At 38.8% G+C, this 19,843-nt stretch overlaps 1 protein-coding gene across 1 annotated transcript in view; it reads left to right on the top strand.

Annotated features, from left to right (window-relative positions):
* Positions 1–19,843, top strand: part of AP-2mu (adaptor protein complex 2, mu subunit) — a 67,906-nt gene that overhangs the window by 9,936 nt on the left and 38,127 nt on the right. Inside the window, exons 2-8 of the mRNA XM_071662986.1 lie at positions 1,235–1,421; positions 4,499–4,582; positions 5,111–5,189; positions 8,312–8,427; positions 10,095–10,197; positions 14,805–14,918; positions 16,306–16,450. Coding sequence (XP_071519087.1) covers positions 1,245–1,421; positions 4,499–4,582; positions 5,111–5,189; positions 8,312–8,427; positions 10,095–10,197; positions 14,805–14,918; positions 16,306–16,450 — 818 coding nt within the window. The 5' untranslated portion in view covers positions 1,235–1,244. The remainder of the gene's footprint in view (positions 1–1,234; positions 1,422–4,498; positions 4,583–5,110; positions 5,190–8,311; positions 8,428–10,094; positions 10,198–14,804; positions 14,919–16,305; positions 16,451–19,843) is intronic.

Genomic DNA, 19,843 nt, shown 5'->3' with positions numbered 1-19,843 from the left:
TACACTTACCATCTTTCATAGTTTTTCTAATCATCATTTGCTCCTTGGAATCGCTGTATGCAAAGAATTTCAATATTTTCTCCCTTTGCTTCTTTATATCATAAACAGTTGACCCAATACTGTAGATGTCACTCAGCATACACCCCGAAACACCATGGTCTATTTTTTCAACAGTTCTACTCTATCTGGGATTGATATGGACTGATGTTTACGTTTGACACCACGATTGACACTCTCATGTATCTTCGAAGCCATAGCTAGGGTTAAATCTAAGCAAAATAAGCTAAGAATCTCGCAGGATTTTGGTATCACCACCAACAAGTGCTGTTTAAAGAATGTAGATAAGCGTGCCCTACACACAACGCCGTATGTGGCTGCCCATTAAGCTAGTTTGGTGGCCGCGGTAATTTCAAGTTCCTTCACGTAATTTTTTCTGGACTAAAGGGGGTGCTGAACCATCAGTTGCCAGAAATTCAGTGGTGCACCTGTATTAACAGTAGTGTATAACATCTCTGGGATGATGATTGTTAATTGTTAGTCTGTATTATGATATATTCAGGGAGACTTTGTTTGGCAAAATTGGCTCATAGTTGAAAAGTTCTCATCGTAACCTTAATGCATCAACAAATAACTTGAATATTTTTCACTCATTTATAATGATTACTTGTCCTTGGGGACTGAGGAGAAAGAACACTGCCTAGGTATTCCCTGTGTGTCGTAGAAGGAAACTAAGAGTGGCAGGAATGAGTGGCTGCAAATCCTCCCTTGCTGTATTACTTTCCAAATGAAGGAACAGAGCAAGGAGCCAAGTAAGGATTTTTCCCTCTGAGGCCTAATTGTCTGTTCTTGGTGGTAACTAGCTCAAGCAGGAAATGGCGAGTGTATATGAAAAAATGATTATTGTCACAATGACTCTGAAGGATGCTGTTTGTAAGTATTAATGATTTTCATGATGACATTATTTCGAGACATAGTATAGTATCTTAAAGAATTTGCATTTCAAGGAATTTAGTTAATCATTTTGTAAATTGGTCATGCAATCTATGGACTGATAATTTTCGCTTCACAGCCAATTGATTAGTGAGGATATTGGTATGGCTGGTAATTAAAACTGTAGGTATATAAATGGAAAATTAACATTAGATGAATGAATATGTACATGAATTGGTACTATCTAATGTGCCATCTAATGACCTTGTTTTATGTATGCTGCATTTTCATTATTTATTTTCAGGGCCTCCAGGATGTTGGGTGGTCTGTTTATATATAACCATAAGGGGGAGGTGCTTATTTCTCGAGTATATCGGGATGATATTGGTCGCAATGCAGTGGATGCATTCAGAGTGAATGTGATCCATGCTCGGCAGCAAGTGCGCTCCCCAGTTACCAACATTGCACGTACTAGTTTTTTCCACATAAAGGTGAGTCTGTTGCAGGATTATAGTTTGCACCACGTGTTTGAATGTTAAACTGTTTTTATCAATTTTGAGATGTAATGTGTACATTCATGACTTTCATGTATAACTTTAAGTGAACATCATCTTAGTCTTTGATTTTCATCTGAGAAACGGGTCTAAAATTTTCACTCAACACCTGAGCATTTTGTTGCTCTGAAAATACTAGAGAGGGAGGAATAAAGTATAGATAGTTTAGAATTCTTTGATTTCACCATGTACTAAAAATTTTGTTCCACTTGATTTAAAAATGTACTTAGTGATTGCAGCATTGTTGTTGGTTAACTAGTTCAGTGCTATGATCAGAATTAATATAGCAAGTTTGAGGATTACTTATAATGGGAAGAGGCCTCAAAAAGCTTTGTACAGGGGTTATTTTCTGCAAAAACCCCATACAAAATCATATAGCAAATCACTAAACCCAGGACCCTTGCTACACCTGCCGATCCTCGCTGAAGTTTTGGTGCACTTTCTACTGCACATATCTGCTCTGTAGTGAACTTTGACTGCATAAAAAGAGGGACAGGTGGAAGTAGCTTCCTTGCAGAATTGTCAAATCACTGGGTGTGCAGTAGTAAAAAGTGCATTACTATCCAGGAATAGTGTTCACCATCTGTAATATGCAGCTACTTCATTAGATTTTGGCAGTCAGATATGGCCTTATCTTATTAAGTTTCATAGTGTTTGCTATGTGAAATTAACTCATACTTGGCTAAGCAAATGGTCTCTATTTCATAGTTATTGTAATATACTGATTTATTTCACGTAAGTGTCGTAGATGCTATCCTGACGGACTTAAGTTGTGGATGACTGTTCACTTTGTTCTTCTGTCTATTTATTTATCTATCTATCTTCAGGTACTCCCCTATGTATGGTGGTTCGTCTAACGATTTTTTTTCTTTATGATGGTGCGATAGCGATATGTGTTCAGTAGAAATCATACTTTGAATTTTGATCTTTTCCTGGGCTAGCGATATGCGGTGTGATACTCTCGTGATGCTGAACAGCTGTAGCGAGCCAAAGCTTCCAGTCATCCATGTAATTATGTATGTAAACATCCTTTACAGTGTGCTGTGTTGCCACCATTTTTTTGATTTTGTGTTTTGTACTTTTGAATCCCATCATGTTTACAAGACGCCCCTGTGTCTCCTGCTTCTGGTGTTAAGAAGAGGAAGGCAGTTACTCGAGGTGAAATTAAAGTATGAGGTGGCAAGCCAGTGATGGCCATCGCACTTGAGTTAGGACTTTAGCAATAGACCATCTCAACCATCTTAAAGGATAAGAAGCGAATCAATGATGCAGCAAAGTCTTCAGCATTGGTTAAATCTACTGTCATCATGAGGAAAAGAACTGGGCCAATTGATATGGAAAAATTCACTTATGTGGATGGAAGACCAGATACAGAAGCACTTACTGCTTAGCCTATCGATGATCCAGGCTAAGGCAAGAAGTCTTTTCAATACACTAGAATGGAGTGCCGATGATCCTACATATTTGCAAATGTTTACAGCATGTCATGGGTGGTCCTAACCCTTCAAAAGGTGTCATAATTTTCATAATGTTTAGGTTAGCAGTGAGGCAGCAAGTGCCAATACTGAGATGCAGAAGCTTTTAAGGAAGAGCTAAGCTGCCTGTGATAATTGTAGATGTGAAATGTAAGTGTTCTGAGAAGGTTTAAGGTAAGGTAGGCTAAGCTCTAATGTTCAAGAGGTTAGATATACAGTATTGAATTATTAAATGTATTTTCGACTGTGGTTTCGATGCATTACACATGACAGCTAGAGACTGAGTGTGAACGAATGTGGCCTTTTTTTTTTTTCTTTTTGTGGCGCTACCTCACTGGAGGTTGGGGGGTGGATGCTGTTTCTTGTGTGGTGGGGTGGCGACGGGAATGGATGGAGGCAGCAAGTGTGAATATGCACATGTGTATCTATGTATATATCTGTGTATATATATGTATGTATACATTGAAATGTATATGTATGTATATGTACATATGTGGGCATTTATGTATATAAATGTGCATGTGGGTGGGTTGGGCCATTCTTTGTCTGTTTCCTTGCACTACCTCTCTAATTCGGGAGATGGCGATTAGGTATAATAAAAAAAATTTCAACTTGCAATATTTTCAACTTACAGTGGGTTTATTGGAATGTAATCCCATCATAGATTTGGGAGCACCTGTATATCTCTGATGCCTGTTCCTAACTTGAACTCCCACAAGAGGGTGGCCATGGCAATAGTCTCCATGACTAGTGAGTTCCAGTGCCACTTCTTAGCATTTCGTGCCTCACCCTTGACATGCTGTTGGCAGAGGGCAACTCAAGTACAGTGTTTGTTGAGGCTCCTACCTAATGTTCCTACTGACTACTAAGTAATGCCCCTGCCTAATGTTCTTACCTACTACTATCTATTGTTTATACCTAATGCTCCTGCCTAAATCTTCATACCTAATACTCCTATCTATTGCTCCTACCACTTTTCCAAGGGGCAGGGATAGTGCACAGTGCTCACCACAGGAATATCTATAGCTACAAAGAATGAGCTGTGTGAGTTCACTGTTGTCATGTATGACAAGGAGAGATTGTAAGTTTGTGGACAGATCGCCAGTAGTTTAACTGTGAGTGTAGCAGAAAGAAAAAAGATACCTGGGTCAGAGGAATGCAACTTGACAACCACTGAAGTGCTGGCTCACTACGCAGCTGTCACTAACCCTCCTGATACTTAGGCGAGTGGTCATGGTAATAATACCAGGTTGTTAGCTGCCTACTAATTATTGTGTAGTGTAGTTCATTGTTCTGAGGTGGTGTATGCTGTCTCTTTTGTCATAGGCACATTTCTGGACACCTGTATACCTTTCTGTATCATGCAGTTCATTTCACACAGTGTAAGCAGAGTGTTTGTCTTTTAAATTTGATGGTGGTTGTATGCTTCAAGTGACTCAATGTTGTGGTTTTGTCAGCCAGACATGAAATTTTACAATGTTTTTGTTGGTTTTGCCAAGTGAATTTGTGCCATACATTTCCTATTTTGGATCATTTCAGCGTGCCAACATTTGGGTTGCTGCAGTCACCAAGCAAAATGTTAATGCCTCACAAGTGTTTGAGTTCCTCCTCAAAATGCTTGAGGTAAGATTGAACAAGTATAAAAAAATGACTTTTTTTTTTAACAAAGTTCATAGCTCTAGAATTAAAGATAACCAAGAGATGTCAAGAATTGATACAAATAAGATGCAGTAAACAAATACAGATAAACTTCACAAGGGAATGTGTTAATGAGATAGTTTATGGGGTTGGGATTTATTTTTTGAGGGAATATTTACCTAGAAAAAGAATGAATTGATTGCAGAACATATTCTGGTGTGCAGGAAGTATCCATGTGGAACATGTTCTGGTCAATAGGGAGTATCCATGCACATCATATTTTGGTCTGCAGGGAGTATCCATGTAGAACATATTCAAATGTGCAGGGACTATCTATGTAGAGCATATTCTAATCTGCAGGAAGTATCCATGCAGAACATATTCTCATCTGCAGGGAGTATCCATGCATAAAATATTATTTGGGAAAGCTGTGTTTAGCAAGGTAATGTGGGATGATTTCTTGATTAAGTTTCCAGATTTTCCCTGATTTATTATTGTTATTTATTCCAACAGGTGATGAGCAGCTATTTTGGCAAGATATCTGAAGAGAATGTGAAAAATAACTTTGTGCTTATCTATGAACTACTTGATGGTAAGTTTTTGGTGACATGGCATTTGCATAATTGGGCTTGTCAAAAGATTTGTGCATTTTTATATAGCCTTTTATCATTTCTTGTCATACAGGTTGTGCTTGAATCTGGTTTATATTTTGTGTGCATTGAATAATGTTACCCATTTAGTGAAGGGAAACATTGTTTTGATATTGTTTCTTCTGATTTTTTTTCTTTTTTACCTCCTGTACATTTATATCTGGATGACAAATTTATTATTGCTGGAGTTATTGATATGGAGCTTGGTTCCTGGATGCATTGCCATGTGAATGTTTGTTATGCATTGTTTTGAGGTTGCTCTGACTCTGGAAACCAAGATGATTATTATGGTACAGTAAAACCTCTGTTATCTGAAATGCTTAGGGACTTTGGGCATTTTAGATAAAGAAAATTCCAGTTATTTGAGTTTTATTTCTAATGATTTTGATAATTCAGAAATTGCCCATCCCTCTCTGTATGTGGGAGTTATGTTCAGCAAAGATCTCACACTAAGAGAAATCGCATATATCATTGGTGGATTCTCCTGTTACCTTCAAGTTATGTACCTTTTGATATTGAATAAACTTATCTAGGCATCCTTTACTTATTTGAAATGGCTCTGGCTCAATCACATTGTCTTCTTCTCAAGCTCTGTATAATGACAGCATTTTCTCCATCTTCTCCATAAGTAGATTTCTATTCCTTGTGGTTACATTGGTAGACATTGAAGTTGAGTGGACCACAGCACTTCAAAATTTTATTTGTATTGTTTTTCTTGCTGATTTTAGAATCACTCAGGCAGTAAGCATGCCAAAGTGCTAATACTCCTGCATCAGCTAATGTTTCTAGCCTTGATTCTGAGCTCAATGAGGTTTTCTTCTATTTAATTGCTGGTTTTGGGGATGGAGACAATTTTGTTAGACATTTGTATGCCATATTCACAGACAAACACAGAGGGATGGAGGACAACCACATTTGCAGGTATAACTGAATTGCACAAATAGCACAGATCTGCACGACATTGTTAACTGTGAGACTGACCTGCTGGCAGGAATGTTGTTGCTCCACCCGTGACCTGTGCTTTACTCTGCTAACCCTCACTAAAATTTGTGGGCACTTTCTACCGTGTGGATGCTCCCTCACCAGCATCAGTGTGTCATAAGACTTCTATTTTCATTTTTAAGGTCACAGAGTTCTTTTTTCCATTTACCTGCTGATTCTGGGGTAGGAGAATGTGTTGCTGGACTTTTGAATGCCATATTTGCAAACACAAACTCAGGAAGTTGTAGGAAAATCACAGCAGGTATAATCAAATTGCACAATGGTGGTAATTGAGAGACTGACAGTCCACTTCATTGCATGTGCAAGTCAGCACACAACAACACTATACCAGAAATACTGTGCTATAGAGCACATGGGAGATGATAAACAATTGCCAGTGCCGCAAAACATCAAGTGGTGAGTACACTAATCATTGTGGTTCACTTGGGATTTGAAATATTTTTATGTATCTTTTTTTATTTCTTATTTATTTCATATTGGAAGGTTGCCAACCTGAATTATAAAGCTTGAAGCTTGTGAACATTTCATTGCCTCAAATTATGGATAAAAGAGGTTTTCCTTTACATTGTTAACTTGTCTAGTCCATAATTTATTTTACTATTAAAATGAGGGGGGAGGGAGATGGTATTCCATGTGTGGCGAGGTGGCGATGGGAATGAATAAAGGCAGACAGTGTGAATTGTGTGCATGGGTATATATGTATGTGTTTGTGTGTGTATATATATGTGTACATTGAGATGTATAGGTATGTATATTTGCGTGTGTGGCCGTGTATGTATATACATGTGTATGGGGGTGGGTTGGGCCATTTCTTTCGTCTGTTTCCTTACGCTACCTCGCAGACGTGGGAGACAGCGACAAAGCAAAAAAAAAAAAAATAAAATTGTCGTCATAGACTACCATAAGGAATGTGGCATCCTGCTCATTGCCAGCTCTACTGGACTTGGGTAGAGGATACTGGTTTGCTTTTACCAAGTAAATTCTCTTAATGATTGCAGCATGCCAGAATGATAAGTGCAGCTTGCCTGTATAATAGGTGCAGCATGTCTGTGTGGAAGGAGTAGCTCTCCCATAAGACAAGTACAGCATGCCTGTTTGATAAGTACATCATGTCTATATGTATATAGGAATGAAGTTAATTGTAACTGTTAGACATCAGTGCATTGTTGTGTGAAGATATGTCTTCACATTTTGAGGCAGTGTGAACTTGGTTTCAAGGTCATGGTCAAGGAACTTAAGTTTTATGGAATGAGTAATTAGCCTAATACTTTTATCATTAGCAGTTTAATGTTCTAACGTGTTGGCCAAATCTCACAGCTGTGCTGGCCATTGACATTAGTTGTCTTGAAGAATTTCACCTGCGTGCTATTTGATTATGCAGGTTGTGTTGCAAAAAGTTGGATTTTATGTTGCATGGTTTATGAAGGTTTTTCATCACTAAGGATGTTACATGCTTAAGGCTCAGTGAGGCAGGTAGGTGGAAGGTAAGCCACTCTTTATGTGTTCCAATTTCTGTGTAGGAAGAGTCTTCCAGGTAATCAATCAATTAATCAATATGTAATTTATTTTCTGTTAAGGATTCTTGTTTGGATTATGAGCTTCATGGTCAGTGTACTAAAACTGACTACATAATTTTAGGCTATGAAATATCATTAATAACATAAGTTTTTCAGGAATCTTGATGCTACATTTTTTATAGCATTTTAGTAAGTTAAGAGGAACATTATGTAAGTGTAGAGTAGATAAACATTCTTCAGCTTGTTTTACCTTTGTGCAGTGTTGTCTTTTGTGTAGTACAGGGATTGAGCACTGTGGTTCTTTTGATAGTGATTTGCGTTTGAAAGGATGTTTCGTTGCATGGCTGTTTGAGCTTCAGGATGGATCTTCAGATTATCATCAGTTTGTCCTCACTGAATTGAGGGAATATTTTCATTTATTATAACATCAAGTTTGAGGTTTGAGTTTAAGATTATACAGATTTCATCCCTATGTTATGTATTGAAATGACATTGATTCACATTTTCATTTATCATTTTGTAACAAAGTATGCCCTATGTTACAGAGATCCTTGATTTTGGATATCCCCAGAACACTGACACAGGAGTTCTCAAGACATTTATTACTCAACAAGGTATCAAAACAGCCAGTAAAGAGGAGCAGTCACAGATTACTTCCCAGGTAATTTGCCTCATGCTCTCAACTGTATAGTAAAAGATTTTTACTCATAATGTGTTCATTACACTGTATTAATTACTGTTTAATGACAGTTGTAACAATGCCTAGCTTGAATTATATTATCTTTGGTCCTCTGTTGTACCTTCTTTATTTGTTTTTTCTTTCAAATGTCTTTCAAGGCCTTTTACTCTTTAAGTAACCAATTGCTTGTCTTTTCATTTATTCAGTTTTGAAGTTTTGTTTTTTCTCCCAGACCATCTGTTATTTTATAAGAATTTAGGAAGGGATTTTTGCACTAAGGTAGGTTAAGAAGTGGCACTGGAGTTCACCACTTATGGAGACTTGCTGTGGACACCCTTTTGAGGGAGTTCGTCTTGGGATTGGGCTTTAGAGATATAGATACATAGATAAATGAGTAGGTGGTTGAGAGAAAGATGTATTCTGTATTAATGTATTAGAAAAAACATATGATATAGTGGACAGGAAGTTTTTGTAAAGTTTTGAGTACATGGTGTATATGGAAGACTTATGAATGCTATTAAAATCTTTTATTCAGGAACTAGTGCGTATTTGAGTTAGTCGTTGTTTGAAGCAGATAAGGTCACATTTGGGGTCATGTAATGTCGCTGTGATTTTTTTATGTTTCTTTGGTTGGGATATTACATAAAAGTAATTAGGATGATAGTAGTATACTTTTGTATCATGATTGAAGAGAAGGGAAGTTACTCCTATGATTCCCTATTTGTAATGAACAAAGAGGGAGTTTTACACTCATGGGGCCTCTTCTCTTGAACAGTCTCTATCATGCAACCTCTTATATTTCTTTATGTTGTGTTCATTAACCAAGTTTTGTCTCTCTATTCCATTCATCTGCTATTCTCATTCTGTAGAATTACTTCTTCACATCTCTTTAACAAAATCATGTTTAGTTTCATGTTATGTCCTTTGGCAGTTTTATTTATACATTGCTTGAAGAACTGCTCAGTATGTCATCAAGTTGTTTTGTGAACTTAGAGGATGTGATGAGGCCATCCCACCCTCTTCTCTCTTTGAAAGTGGGTAAATTTAAAGCCTTTAGTCTTTCCTTGAAATTCTGCAGCCTTAAATTTGGTACCATTTTTATTGATGTCTTCTGAACCACCTCTGATTATCTCTTTTTCCTTTTTTAGCTAAGGTGACTAAACTTGAGAAGCATATTGTAGTTTTGGCCATACATGAAGGTGCCATTGCCGTGCTAGCTGAAACAAAGATGTTGGGTTCATTGTTTTGTCACTTTGGTTATATCTGGAGGTAGTGGATGCAGAAAGTACATAATTTTGAAAGATATGGATGGTCACTGTTTATTTTCCTTTTGAATGGTAAAGAATTAGAAGTTATGCATCTGTTGAAGGTAATTAGGAGTGAAATCTAGGAAGTGATAAAGCTAAAGTTGAGAACAAAGACTTGAAAGGAAGAAAAATTGAATGTGTATTGAACTTTTTGGTAAACTGAAATGATGTGAGAAGAGTGTGCAAGAAAATTACATGAGAAAATAATTCCAACTATGATTGATTAAAGATAAGAGCAGTAGAGATAGATACCTCTTGAAGTATAGGAGAACTGGTAAAGTGTTTTGGTGATTATTTAGGTATACAAATTTTGGACTTGTGCTGACATGATTTTTACAACAGGTGACAGGACAGATTGGATGGCGCAGAGAGGGCATCAAATACCGACGCAATGAACTCTTCCTTGATGTTATTGAATATGTTAACTTGCTGATGTCTCCTCAAGGTAAGAGTTCCTCAGATTTGCTCTGGTTTTGTTTTAGAGAAATTTCTTTCCTCTTTCAGCAATATGACAGAGTTGCATTCACTTACCTCCAACCCATGTGTTAATGTTTGGCCTGACTTTGTTCTGGCTAGGTCTCCTTTCTCTGGCCATGAATGTACTTGCTGCTAAAGGGTGAGATAGCTTTCTGGAAGTTATCATGTTTGTATTTCTGTGTTCTCATAGGCATATCAAATGAACTTAGTCTCAGTAAAACAGCTGTGTGCATATTGAAAAATTTAGGAACTGCCTTTATTGGTGTGAATGACATTGTTTTTTCTGCCACATTAGACATAAATAAGTAAACCAAGAGGCTCATTGAAGGCTCAGGATGAGGTTGAGGTTTATGAAAAGAAGGGATAAATATGATTATGTTTAGTGAGGGAAACATGATTATTTTGGCTCTGAATTTTTTTTTTTTTTTTTTTGAAGTTGAGATGACACAGGCAGCTGAGGCCCTAATCAAGGCTATCCCATTAATGCTATATCTTTATTTATTTAATTTATTATACTTGATTGCTGTCTGCCATGTCAGTGAGGTAGCACCAGGAAACTGACCAAGAATGACCCATCCACTCATGTACAAATACATATACATAAACACCCATATACACTCTTTATTTTTTTTTATATTATTATACTTAGTCGCTGTCTCCTGCATTAGCAAGGTAGCGCAAGGAAACAGACAAAAGAACAGCCCAACCCACCCACATACACATGTATATACATAAATGCCTGCACATGCACTTATACATACCTATACATTTCAACGTATACATACATATACATACATTGACATATACATATATACACGTACATATTCATACTTGCTGCCTTCACCTATTCCCGTCGCCAACTCGCCACACATGGGATAGCACCCCCCTCCCCTTTTGCACATGTGAGGTAGCGCTAGGAAAAGACAACAGAGGCCACATTTGCTCACACCTAGTCTCTAGCTGTCATGTATAATGCACTGAAACCACAGCTCCCTCTCCACATCCAGGCCCCACCAAACTTTCCGTGGTTTACCCCAGATGCTTCACATGCCCTGGTTCAATCCATTCCCAGCATATCGACCCCGGTATACCACATTGTCCCAGTTCACTTTATTCCTTGCATGCGTTTCACCCTCCTGTATGCTCAGGCCCTGATCGCTCAAAATCTTTTTCACTCCATCCTTCCACCTTATACATAGATATACACATCAGCATATACACGTATACATACATACACATACATATATACATATGCACATATTCATACTTATTGCCTTCATCCATTCCTAGTGCTATGTTGCCCCACAGGAAACTGCATCGCTTCTCCCTGCTTCAGTGAGGTAGTGCCAGGAAAACCGACAAAAAAAGGCCGCACTCATTCACACTCAGTCTCTAGCTGTCATGGGTAATGCACCGAAACCACAGCTCCCTGTCCACATCCAGGCCTCACAGTCCTTTCCATGGTTTGCCCCAGATGATTCACATGCCCTGGTTCAATCCATTGACAACCTGTCAATTCCAGTATACCACATTGTTCCAGTTCACTCTGTTTCTTGCATGCCTCTCACCCTCTTTATGTTCAGACCACAGTTACTCAGAATCTTTTTCACTCCATCCTTCCACCTCCAATTTGGTCTTCTTCTTGTTCCCTCTACCTTTGACACGTATATCCTCATTGTCAACCTTTCCTTGCCCATTCTCTCCATATGTCCACACCATTTCAGGACACCCTCTTCTGCTCTTTCAACCACACACTTTTTATTTCCACACATCTCTCTTACCCTTTCATTACTTATTTGATCAAACCACCTCACACCACATATTGTCCTCAGACATTTAATTTCCAACACATCCACCTTCTTCTGTACAACCCTATCCATAGCCCATGCCTCGCAACCATATGATATTGTTGGAACTACCATTCCTTCGAACATACTCATGTTTGTTCTCCGAGATATCTTTCTCTCCTCCCACACATTCTTCATTGCTTCCAGAACCTTTGCCCCCTTCCCCACCCTGTGACTCACCTCCCCCTCCATGGTTCCACTCACTGCTAAGTCCACTCCCAGATATCTAAAACAATTCACTTCCTTCAATTTTTCTACTTTTATACTTACATCCCAATTAATCTTGCTCTTATTAACATTCACTCTCAACTTTCTCCTTTCACACGCTTTTCCAAACTCAGTCACCAACTTCTGCAGTTCCTCATTCAAATCAGCCTCCAGTGCTGTATCATAGGTGAACAACAACTGACTTGCTTCCCAGGCCCTCTCATCCCCAACAGACTGTATACTTGCCCCTTTCTCCAAAATTCTTGCATTTACCTCCCCAACCACCCCATCCATAAACACATTAAACAACCATGGGGACATCACGCACCCCTGCCGCAAAGCAACATTCACTGGGAACCAATCACTTTCCTCTTTTCCTACTCATACACATGCTGTACATCCATGGTAAGGACATTTCACTGCTTCTAGCAACTTACCTCCCACACCATATACTCTTAAAACCTTACACAAAGCATCTTTATCAACCCATATCATATACCTTCTCCAGATCCATAAAGGCTACATACAAAACCATCTGTTTTTCTAAATATTTCTCACATACATTCTTCAAAGCAAACACCTGATCCACACATCCTCTACCACTTCTGAAACCACACTGCTCTTCCCCAATCTGATGCTTTGTACATACCTTGACCCTCTCAATCAATACCCTCCCATATAATTTCCCAGGAATACTCAACAAACTTATACCTCTGTAATTTGAATACTCTCCATTATCCCCTTTGCCTTTGTACAGTGGCACTATGCATGCATTCCGCCAATCTTCAGGCACTGCCATGAACCATACATACATCGAATATCCTCACCAACCAATCAACAACATAGTCACCCCCTTTTTTAATAAATTCCACAGCAATACCCTTGAAACCTCTTTCCAAAACATCTTTTTATTCTCCCTAAAATTTAATGATACTTGCTCACACCAACTCTCATTTGCCCTCTTTTTCACCTCTTGCACCTTTCTCTTGACCTCTTGCTGCTTTCTTTTATACATCTCCCAGTCATTTGCACTACTTCCCTGCAAAAATAGTCCAAACACCTCTCTCTTCTCTTTCACTAACAATCTTCTTCATCCCTCTACTCACAACCATTTCTAATCTGCCCACCTCCCCCACATTTCTCATGCCACATGCATCTTTTGCACAAGCCATCACTGCTTCCCTAAATTCATCCAATTCCTCCCCCACTCCCCTCTTGTCATTTGCTCTCACCTTTTGTCTTTCTACTCTCAATCTTTCCTGGTACTTCCTCACACAAGTCTCCTTTCCCAGCTCACTCACTCTCACCACTCTCTTCTCCCATACTTTATATCTTCTTTTCTGAAAACCTCTACAGATCTTCACCTTCGCCTCCACAAGATAATGATCAGACATCCCTCCAGCTGCCCCCTCAGCACATTAAGATCCAAAAGTCCCTCTTTTACAAGCCTATCAATTAACACTTAATCCAACAACACCCTTTGACCCTCTCTCCTACTCACATACTTATACTTATGTATATCTCTCTTTTTACACCAGGTATTCCTAATCACCAGTCCTTAGGGCCTCAGTTGCCTGTGTTGTTTCAGCTAATATAAAAAAAAGAAAAAAGAATTATATTCTTCCAGTCTTTTACCTATACTTCTGTATTACTAATCATGTTGGAAATGAAAAATTGCATCATTTTATGCCTATGTTGAGGTGACACAAGTTGAAGACTGTCTGTCAGAACAAGGATGAGTATGTTTTGACAGTGTTGTATGAATGTGACTTAAGTCATGAATGCTAATAAAGGAAGAGAGTGAATGTGTTAGAAATTAAATGCTTCAGGAAGATATGTGGTTTGAGGTGATTCATCGGGAATGACACACGAAAAGGTGTGGTACTAAGCGCAGTCTGATTATATGGGCTGACCATGGTGTGCTGAAATGATTCACACATGAATGGGTGAAGGAAAGTGTTCTAGGAGTATACATGTGTTGGAATGGATGGAACAAGGGGAAGAGGAAGATCAAGGTTGGAGTGAAGGATGCTTTAGGGTATTGGGGCCTGATCATTCAGAAGGACAAGTGACATGCATAGTATAAATTGGATTTTTAGGGTATTGAGGAAGCAACAAGCTGTCATTGGGCTGAAGGGAGACATTTAAAACTTTCATTGCATTCCAGAGTAGTCTGTAGGCCTTGACTGTGGATGTTATGCTCTGGTTTTGTTACATTATTCATGATATTATTCATGATAGCTGGAGTTTAGATGTGTGTGGGAAAGGCAGGTAGATGAATTATATTTGTCATGTTTAAGTTCAGCTTCATAGGCATTGTGGTATAGTTGAGCATGCTTCTGATATGTTTTTCAAAGTGCAGACATTTGTCTTTAATAGAACCAATTTCTGACTACAAATACAAGATTTTCAGCTGTACATGTTAAGTATCACTGAATATACAGGCCAAGAACACCATTCATATGTTTTTCTTTGCCTGTCTTTAATCCACATGTTTATTAATGCCAGATTTGATCTTCAGGTCAGGTTTTGTCAGCTCATGTGGCAGGAAAGGTAGTTATGAAGAGTTACCTGTCTGGCATGCCAGAGTGCAAGTTTGGTATCAATGACAAAATTGTCATGGATGCTAAGAAAGGTAAGTGGATCCCTGGCATTGTTTTCTTAGCTATCTCTTAGTTGCAGCACCTATGACTAGGAAGTCTCACTCTAATGTATGGAAAGGTGTGTATTAAAAGAATGCTGGTGAGTTTGTAGATTATAGAGACACTAATAGGTTCAAATGTGTCATGAGAAGAGTTTATGTAATTAGAAATGAAAAAGTGTGTGCGCATACTTACATTAAAAAGACATAGTAAATGTATACAAGGTTAAAAGATGGGGAGACATGAGTGTAAAACTATTTTCCTGTTGCACACAAATAGTAATCACACACACCAGTTTGGGTCAGGTACTTATTTATCCGACAGGCCCAAGTGGAGGATGAATAGGTGAGTTGGTTTGTGGGCCAATGGCCTGACTCAGGATTTGAACCTGGGGAGACTGACCTCTGTATCGGCGATGCTAACTGCTACATGAGTTTATGTGAGCAATACAGACAACAAGGGGCTTGATGGGCCCACGACTAAGGTTGTCTGGTAAAAGAAAAAACTATTTTGATTAAAGAAAATGGTAAAAGAAAAAACTATTCTAATTAAAGAAAATGTAATTCCTCACGTAATTTTTTTTTAAGCTATTACTGACTCCCCGTTGGTGCACATTAGCCCTCTAGTGTCCCCGTTACCTCTGTCATTTATACAGTTTCTTCTGGTGTTTTTCTCAGAGCATACCCAAGTTTATAAAATATTTGTCTGAGCAACTTTTGTAGGTATTTTTAGTCTTAGCATTCACTACGTCTGATGGTGCTCAACACACCTGTAGGAAAAGGAAAAGAAGTTTTTCCCACATCAGTACCACTTCTTTTGACATTGAGTTTTATTCCATTTGTACTGGTAACTGTATTTCTTTTGTATTTCGAAAAGATGTGTGTGATTTACCTTATCAAACTTGTTCAGAATTTTGAACTATTTCACATAACTTTTTTTTTGTATTGTATGGGAGGGAATTATATGCTCGTGAGGCCCTAGACACTGAATATTCTGTACTATCATATAACTCATTCTGTTCCATTCATCCACCACTCTTATACCATGAAAATACTTCTATACATCTTTTAGAGTAAGTTTCTGGATGCTTCGTCCCTGCATGTCTCAAAGAACTGGTCACTGTCCACATCATTGATTAGTTTTTAAGACTTAAAGGTTTTTATCAGGTGTATGTGTGTATGTGTCTACTTGTGATCTTTTTTTTTTGTGCAAGCACTGGCATCCATGTGCAAACTTACTTGGGCAAGAGTTCATGCTTAATCATATCATACCTGTCATAATTTAGTTCTTCTTTCTGACTATTTTTACTTCATCTGTCTGGATTTTTAACCAGGTTTTTTTAAACATTGTTATATGACATAATTATCTTGGCTGTTATAGGTTCATCTGATGAATCGCAAAGATCTGGAAAAACAAGCATTGCAATCGATGACTGTCAGTTCCATCAGTGTGTTAAACTGTCAAAGTTTGAAACAGAGCACTCAATATCTTTTGTTCCCCCAGATGGGGAATTTGAACTCATGAGGTAAGTGACAGTAAAACTCAGAATATTGTACTTGGACTATATAAAGATCAGATTACCATGAATATGACCGGTTAGGACACTTTCAGGCATGAAATGAGTGAATTGCAAACATTTTAGCTTCTCAGTGATATAGATTTGTATGCAACACAATGTTAGATTGGCATCCTTGGTTGCCGGTAGAAGCACTTTCATCTTAAAAGTTTATAGAGACAACTTTATTTCCTGTAAAGCCCCACTTTTGTGTTGAAAAAAGTTAGAAAATTGAATATCTTGCCTTGTCCAGGCAAGCATATTTGTATGAATTATGAAAGAAACTTAAAATCATGATTAAGATAGATGCTACCACACTTACCTCAGGATACAGAGAATAAGTGAGGAGCACTGCTTGACATCGACACCACCTGTACTCTTTCATAGATAGTTCTCCTTCACTTTTGGTATCTAGCTCACCCATAGTAAGTTCTTAGTTGATAACTAGTTGTAATGTCAGATCTAACCTCTAGTTTAGAGGGAGTCTGATGTTTCCTGTATGTGTGGCCAGGGTATTGATAACTCACTGAACCCATTTGTGTTGTAATTCTTGGATATAGAATTCATATTCATTGAATATATAGAGAAGGGTGGATTTGTTGAAAATCGAATGTTTGAGGACAGTATGCGATATGAGTTGAATTGATCGAATACAAATGATGGGGAAGAGAGAGATGTGGTAGTAAGAAGAGTATGTTTGAGGGTTCGCTGAAATGGTTGGACATTTGGAGAGAATAAGTAAGGAGAGGCTAAATAAGAAGGTATACATGTCAGAAGTTGAGGGAACAGGGAGAAGGAGGAACTGAGAAGGAGTTGTAAGGATGGAGTGAAAAAAGCTTTAAGTGATTGAGGCCTGAACATGCAGGAGGATATGAGATATGCATGGGATGGAGTGATATGGTGTATTGGGAAGACATGTCTAGTAGATTGGACCTGGGCATGTGAAGCAGTTAGGGGAAACCAAGGAAACATTTGTAGGGCTTGGCTGTGGATTGGGGAGCCTTTGATTTTGGTGCACTACACTTGAAAGCGGGAGAGTGGATATGAGTGAATGAGCCCATTCTTCATCTGTAATTGGCACTACCTTGCTAAGCAAGAAATGATGCACAGTAGCTAGATAAACTCCTCCTTGCTAAGCTGGATCATCATTTTTTTTTTAATTTTCCAAAAACAAAGCAATAGAAAAATTTCATATGTGTACTAATGAAAGCCAGAGAATCAAAAATTGCTGACATAGGTGGTGGTTTTTGACACATCTTAAATGCTAGGAATTGATTCTGCTCTGGGTAGTTCCGTTAGACCTGCACTTTGCCTACTTTCAAAGTCTGATGTACTGAGAAAGTTAAGATGGCTGAACTTTGTTACCAACCATTCCCATCTACAAAAGGGTGCATGTATATGATGAAAATATATTCCTGCCCATGTCTGTCTCCCTTTTTGTGTTGATATTGTGCTGATTAAGGGCACTTCATATATCCCTTACTTCTGCAGTCTGCCTTTCCTCTCTCTGCTTTCTACTGTTCTGCTGTTAAGCTTCTTGACTAGCTTATCTGCTATTCATTATGTATGACCATACCATCCTAAAAAGACTTATAGCCCTGTGCCTTTTATAATGACTTCCTCCAAAACACAGTCCCACATCATGATTCATTCTGTCTATCCTTCTAAATTCAACTCTGTTGCCCAATTTTTTGCTTTTGTAACCTATATATACTTGGGTTTCACAGCCAGACATCAGTGTTGGGACCAGTATTTCTTCATGCCTGCTTCAAGTACACTTTACTGTGAATTTAGTGTTGTTCACTGGAGCTTTCAGTTTCACTGGAGCTTTCTACTTTGTCTTCAAGTTTTCCTCTGTTCTAATCAGTAGTCAGAATGATATGTTTCTCTTTTGTAAGAGATGGGCTATATACTTTTGAGTGAAAATTTATTATTATATTTTTTTTATTTTGCTTTGTCGCTGTCTCCTGCGTTTGCGAGGTAGCGCAAGTAAACAGACGAAAGAAATGGCCCAACCCACCCCCATACTCATGTCTATACATACACGTCCACACATGCAAATATACATACCTATACATCTCAATGTACACATATATATACACACACAGACACATACATGTATAGACATGCACACAATTCACACTGTCTGCCTTTATTCATTCCCATCGCCACCTCGCCACACATGGAATACCATCCCCCTCCCCCCTCATGTGTGCAAGGTAGCGCTAGGAAAAGACAACAAAGGCCCCATTCGTTCACACTCAGTCTCTAGCTGTCATGCAATAATGCCCGAAACCACAGCTCCCTTTCTACATCCAGGCCCCACACAACTTTCCATGGTTTACCCCAGACGCTTCACATGCCCTGATTCAATCCACTGACAGCATGTCAACCACGGTATACCACATCGATCCAATTCACTCTATTCCTTGCCCGCCTTTCACCCTCCTGCATGTTCAGGCCCCGATCACTCAAAATCTTTTTCACTCCATCTTTCCACCTCCAATTTGGTCTCCCACTTCTCCTCGTTCCCTCCACCTCCGACACATATATCCTCTTGGTCAGTCTTTCCACACTCATTCTCTCCATGTGCCCAAACCATTTAAAAACACCCTCTTCTGCTCTCTCAACCACGCTCTTTTTATTTCCACACATCTCTCTTACCCATACATTACTTACTCGATCAAACCACCTCACACCACACATTGTCCTCAAACATCTCATTTCCAGCACATCCACCCTCCTGCGCACAACTCTATCCATAGCCCACGCCTCGCAACCATACAACATTGTTGGAACCACTATTCCTTCAAACATACCCATTTTTGCTTTCCGAGCTAATGTTCTCGACTTCCACACATTCTTCAAGGCTCCCAGGATTTTTGCCCCCTCCCCCACCCTATGATTCACTTCCGCTTCCATGGTTCCATCTGCTGCCAGATCCACTCCCAGATATCTAAAACACTTTACTTCCTCCAGTTTTTCTCCATTCAAACTTACCTCCCAATTGACTTGACCCTCAACCCTACTGTACCTAATAACCTCGCTCTTATTCACATTTACTTTTAACTTTCTTCTTTCACACACTTTACCAAACTCCGTCACCAGTTTTTGCAGTTTCTCACATGAATCAGCCACCAGCGCTGTATCATCAGCGAACAACAACTGACTCGCTTCCCAAGCTCTCTCATCCACAACAGACTTCATACTTGCCCCTCTTTCCAAAACTCTTGCATTCACCTCCCTAACAACCCCATCCATAAACAGATTAAACAACCATGGAGACATCACACACCCCTGCCGCAAACCTACATTCACTGAGAACCAATCACTTTCCTCTCTTTCTACATGCACACATGCCTT

The sequence above is a fragment of the Panulirus ornatus genome, chromosome 6, assembly GCF_036320965.1.
Source record: "Panulirus ornatus isolate Po-2019 chromosome 6, ASM3632096v1, whole genome shotgun sequence".
Classification (NCBI taxonomy): domain Eukaryota; kingdom Metazoa; phylum Arthropoda; class Malacostraca; order Decapoda; family Palinuridae; genus Panulirus; species Panulirus ornatus.
The sequence above is the reverse complement of the archived record's forward strand: the minus strand, read 5'-3'. Positions and strand labels throughout refer to the sequence as shown.